The 6,000-nt window shown below is 34.1% G+C and overlaps 1 protein-coding gene across 1 annotated transcript; it reads right to left on the minus strand.

Moving 5' to 3' along the window:
* Positions 1–308: 308 nt before the first annotated feature.
* Positions 309–6,000, minus strand: LOC123897897 (ATPase GET3A). Its single transcript, XM_045948714.1, has 7 exons — positions 5,503–6,000; positions 5,127–5,251; positions 2,477–2,627; positions 1,772–1,882; positions 1,432–1,570; positions 1,232–1,347; positions 309–732 (listed from the first exon to the last, which is right to left on the minus strand). The coding sequence occupies exons 1-7, from the start codon at positions 5,761–5,763 to the stop codon at positions 556–558; spliced, it is 1,080 nt and encodes a 359-aa protein (XP_045804670.1). The 5' UTR covers positions 5,764–6,000; the 3' UTR covers positions 309–555.

Here is a 6,000-nt window from a genome sequence, read left to right on the forward strand (position 1 = left end):
CCCCACTTAAAATGACATCTAGAGCTTTTGAACCTGAATCCTGTGCAGTTAAACAGCATGCAGTCGTGCAGTCACACATCGGTTCAAAATATGCTTTTATCATGGACCGTACGATCAAAATCAGACAGTCAGAAATGCGTGACTGCAACACTGAATGCAGTCGTTGGCTGCACAGAATCCTGGTCCATAGCTTTCTCATGTCCAACTATTGGACATTTCATAATGTTTCACATTTACCTTAACTAGGAAAGTTGAAAAGAAACATGGAAAGAATATTCAAAAAATGATCCAACTCATAATCTGAAAGATACAAGTAAAGAATATTCTTCAAACAAATAAAGACTACCCTCACAAATTTTATCCTTTCCTTTTTGGTTTACATGAGAAAAAGCTACATTAATTAAAATAGAACCATATAGAGAATGAACTTCTATTAGCATCCCAAAATAGAAAAGAAGATGATGCTTTATAAGTTTGTAGACTTCAAAAAATAAAATGTGAACAAAAAGGGCATACAATAATGGCAGCATTATTCAAATGAATAGAAGCAATGAATCAAGCCCTTTGCTTCCCCCTTTTGACTTTCTCCAATTCTTCTTCAGCCTCTTTTAACTGACGTTGTAGCGCTGTTATTCTATTCTCTAACCTCTCTACTTGATCACTACTGCATATCGATTGATATGGTGTCTTAAAATGTCTTGAAAATGATCTCAGCGCTTCAACACCAGTAACCTGTCAATTTGCATTACTGATTAACGACTGATACAAACATAATAGTAACTTATGAAAGTAAACAAAACTACTCGCGCTGTTTCAATGGTTATTACAAATAATTAACAAAATTAACATCAACACGACAGAAACATGCAATTTTGTAATTATTTATTACGTATGTAGGAAGAGAAGTACTAGCAACACACTCTCTGACTTCTCGGACTTCCAACATTTTCTGTTATTGGTTGGAATTCATGAAGGGGTCGTACCGTTTCGGGAATGAGTACTCCGCATAGAGAAAGATCCAAATAAATTAGAGGGACCAAATTAAATTTCAACCAATATTGAAGTGTCGAAAGGAGTTTCAGATAGTGTGTTACTAGTACTACTCAATAGCGCTTCGCGGCCCCATGTCGTAGCGGTGGAGAGCCTCGCCAAAACACTATGCTGCTATAGCGCGCAATTAACAACATAGTTGATAACATGGACTCTGAATATCAAGAACACGAAAACTGACCTCTTGTGGAAGAAGTGGAAGCTTAGTAATGTTAAAGTCATCATACAACATGTAAAACTGATCCAAATACTTCTGTTGCATTTTCATTCTTGCTTTAAGTAACTTGGATTCAACATCTGAAGTAAAAAAAACAGATTTGCTGTCAAAATTAATAAGAAAATGCAAAGTGACAAATGTCACGGATATAACTAGCACATTACCTTCATCGTCGAAGATGACTTGATTAATGATGATATTGTGTGTGTCGATCTCAAACTTTGTGAGTTCTTGAACCAATCTTTCTGTTTCATAAAGCGAGAGGAATTCGGGAATGCAAACACAGACAAAGGTTGTCATGTCCTGTGAATAAAGATACAAACAATTATACGGTCATTTTTTATGAATATACAAATCTACGGATTGAGTATATGAAGAAAAAAATTAAAAATAAAACTGAAGTTTATTTATTGGCACGAATATAAGCCACAATTCAATGAAAGAATAAACAACATATTATAATTTCCAAAACATTACAAAACAGAAATTAGATGAAATTCTTACTGGATCTTTGAATTGCCGATTAACTTGTTCAATTACATCCTTCATTCCTTCAAGCTTCCCAAGGAGTGCATCTTCACCAAAATCATCACCCATGCCAAACATGCGAGTCATCTGTGATGATGAAAGTTAAGAAAAGTTGCCAATTACAAAAGAAAACATGAACCAAACACATACAATCTCACGAATTGTCAAACATTGCCACAAATCATGTAGAAGAATAATTAAATCACAAGAATAATGCAAATGTTGTCCAGAACAGGAGAACCAAAACAATTGATGATTCATACAGTCATTGCAGACAATAGGTTAATTATTATTTTTTAGATGAAAACGTGTTGTCAATCGCAGAAAATAGCAGGTTGTTCAAATCCGGCTAAGTTACAATGCTATAGCGCCCCTATGGCCACTACTTGACAAAACTTTGTACTAAATTGTGTGTAGAACAATAGCAATTTGTTCAAATTTTGTTACGCCATAACACCGCTATACCCGATATTAGACAACACCGGTTGAAAATAACAGTTTATATATATATATATATATATATATATATATATATATATATATATATATATATATATATATATATATATATATATATATATATATATATATATATATATATATTGAAACAGAACCTAGTCAACTTCAAACTATTATAGAAAATATCATGTGATGCAAAAAGTCTGAGCCTTAAATGCATACCTGGGTAAACAAACCCCCAAATTTATTTTTCAAAGACATCACTTTTGCAAGACCCTTCTCTAAAACTGTTGGGAATTGCAACAGTCTAAGTGTATGACCGGTGGGAGCAGTATCAAATACAATAACAGAATAATCCATTGTCTGCACCAATCTGAAAAAGAAAAGAAAAAATACAGATAAAAAAACCTATGTTGTTAATCTCAGATAATGGTGCAAAGCACCGGACCCCAAAATTGCTATAGTGGGATAGCCTCTATTGCGAAGACTAAAAAATAGTATACTGACTAAACATATATCCCAACAAGATACATAAGTACTCAAAAATAGCAAAATACACCGAATTAAAGCGGTACTCATACTTAACAATTATAATTAACTTACATTAATAATAACAAAACCTTCAGACAATAAAAACAACTCTAAACCCAACATAACTTGACTACTAATCGAGCCAAAAAACAAACTACTAAATAAAAATCAGATGCAGAAGAAAACTTAACTTTTTGTACTTTAATAAAAAAATCAAATTAGATGACAGTGTCGATGTTGACTATTTCGCAGAGGGAAGAGGAACGAACAGTGAATCACAAAAGTAGAAAACTAGAAGAACAGAAGGATTCAGATGCAGAAAAAGTAGTAGAAACAGATGGCTTCGCACGGAAAAGGAGGAAGGAGAAGAACAAGAACAGAGCTTCCTTGCATGCACAATAAGAATAAAAAACCTAATATAACTTCTATTATATGATTAACATTAAATATAAAAACGTAATATAACTTAACCACTACTTAAAATAGCCTCACCAAAACAAGAAACGAAGAGAAAAGGATACTGGTCTCATTTCAACTATCATAGAAACGAAAACGACAAAGAAAAGGGGCAAAACAAAGCAATAGAATGTCGCAGATGAAGTTTCTGTCGTCTCCACAAACAGAGAGGGAAGGCGCTCGGTTGTGCATCATCATGAAAATGGTTCATCATTTCACTTGAAATGAAGAGGTAGATCAAAGGTGGTGTGCTTTGACTTGGATGAGAGTGGGAAGAGTAGTACAGTACTGGTGGTTAACATAATATTGCAAAATGAAACCCACTTGGGTTGGTCTGGTGGTATTGGCTTGGGACCTGGGAGTGTGCTCCTCCTTAAGATCTCAGGTTTGATTCTCTCTAGTGCCAATTTGGGTGGGCAGTGGGCTAATTTAGCTTCTTCAAAAAAAATATTGCGAAATGACCAAACAGACCCTTAATAAACTTAAAACGAAAAATATCAGAGGGCAAACAGGGTATTGCAAACTGTTGTTAGCCACAGGTGGCACTGAAATTCCATCGCAGCAGAGCCCTAAGCTTCTCTGTGGAACCGCTATAGCGCATGATCATGGTGTTAAGAATATAGATAGTTAGTTAATCAACTAAAGTTAGTGGATAGATTACCAAGTTGGTTAGGAGGTTAGAAAGTTAGTTAGGGAGTTAGTTACTCCAAATAGGTTCTATAAATAAGCTACTCCATTGTAGATTTTACTCATTCTTTTATCAATCTATATTCATTCAATATGAATTCCTATGGGTATTTTCCTCATGAATACTCTTATGCACTCTATCTTGCCGACATTTATGATTTTTATCCCTTCGATTCCATGATTCTTAACACATGGCATTATAGACAACATATGAACATAGTCAAAAACATGCCAAAGAATATAAGAGTTAAGCTGAAAAGCAACGTTTCAATATCCAAATGGGAGTATCACATACTTGGTTAATGGATTTCTAGTTGAATCAATCATAGGAAATCAATATGATTACTTCAAATCAACTTTTACTCAAGCAATAGGAATTTTTTAACTACACTATTATTTTGTGTGTAGACTAATTTACAATTCCTGGCATCATAATTTCCCACAAGTAATCAATTCTCTATGACATATGACTAAGCTGTCTGCCACCCCCGGATACCAATATGATTAACTCACCGTGATAACTTGGTTTGGAAATATGATATTGATACTCATCAAAGGCTATTTTGTTATCACTTAAAGAAATACTTAAATAACGTCAAGACTAATCTAAAGGCTCCAGATAACAAGCAACAAATAACGATTAATAGTTTTATTTTCGCTCTTTGAAAACTTATCTTCACAAGTTTATGCTGCGACGTCTTAAAATAATTTGTTTTGCTTGCCTGCCTAGGGTAAAAAAGTAAAGATCAACAAGAACCAGCTAATATAAGTACAACTACGGAGGAAGCAATCACAGAGGCAACCGGAAAGTGCAGGACAGCAGGTATCATATTCATAAGCATAATAGGATTCATTCAATAAGGAAATGTGTAGCTTACATGAAAAAATTGACAAACCAAAGATATGGTTAAAAAAAACATATTAACCTAATCGACATACTTTTTTTGAAAAGTTCCGATAACAGCCAACAAACAAGTTCTGAAACTATTACATACAATTATCATCATCCATCTTTAACTCAAATTTACTGAAATGTCTCAATTCCCAAAAGTTTCACCCCTATCCCCTCTCCACATTTTTCTCCAAACTAAATCAGTCTATTCTATTATAAACATCACATTCACATACCTCGAAAACTAACTCAAAAATCAGCAGAAAAAACTATGTTCAATGAGATTACAGGTAACAGTATCCTTACTTCAACATCTCAGCAAAGCTCATGGCCTCATCAATTCCAGGAATTGCACCAGCTAGCTCATTGAACAAATTATCCATCCCATCATTACCACCCATATCCTCATGCTCAACGGTAGGATCCACCTCCTACAAAAGGGATAATCACAACAAAATGAAACAAATCAATCCAAAATAAATAAAGGGGTTCAATAATTCTCCACAAAAAAACAAAATTTAACACTTTTGGAATACAAAAATTGAAAATTGACAAAAGGGGCATGTTGAAATTCATAAAAAATAAATAAAAGGGGTTCAATTATTCTCCACAAGAAACAAAATTTCCAACAAAAGATTGAAAATTAACAAAAGGGGTTTGTGAAAGAGTGATGAGAGTTAACCATGGCATAAAGATTGGAGAAACCATTAACCAAAGTAGGGACTTTTGTGAAGCGTTGTTGAAAAGCATCGCTGAGATTATGAGCAGGGTCGGTTGAGATGATGAGAACAGAAGAACGAACAGAAGCGAGAAGAATAGAGAGAATAGAACTGCATGTTGTTTTACCAACACCACCTTTGCCACCAACGAAAACCCACTTGAGAGAATCTTGGTCTAGAACGTTCTGTAATGTTCCTTCTGGTAGTTGATCTGTTTCTGCCATAGCCACAGAACTTGGTTTTGTTTCTCTCTCGGTGTGTGATTTGATGAATGAATCAATCAACAAGGTAATAGACACAATTCACAACTGAGAGAGAAGAAAGAATGATGATGTTTTTTGTTTGTTTTATATGTTTGTGTTCTTTGGATTTTCAACACAATCAAACGTGTTAATGTGTTTTCAGATTTTGGAAGTACAAATCGAAATCGTAATTGGAATGAAATCTAGGTTTTATCAAAT

This window comes from Trifolium pratense, linkage group LG7 (assembly GCF_020283565.1).
Source record: "Trifolium pratense cultivar HEN17-A07 linkage group LG7, ARS_RC_1.1, whole genome shotgun sequence".
In the NCBI taxonomy this organism is placed as follows: Eukaryota; Viridiplantae; Streptophyta; class Magnoliopsida; order Fabales; family Fabaceae; genus Trifolium; species Trifolium pratense.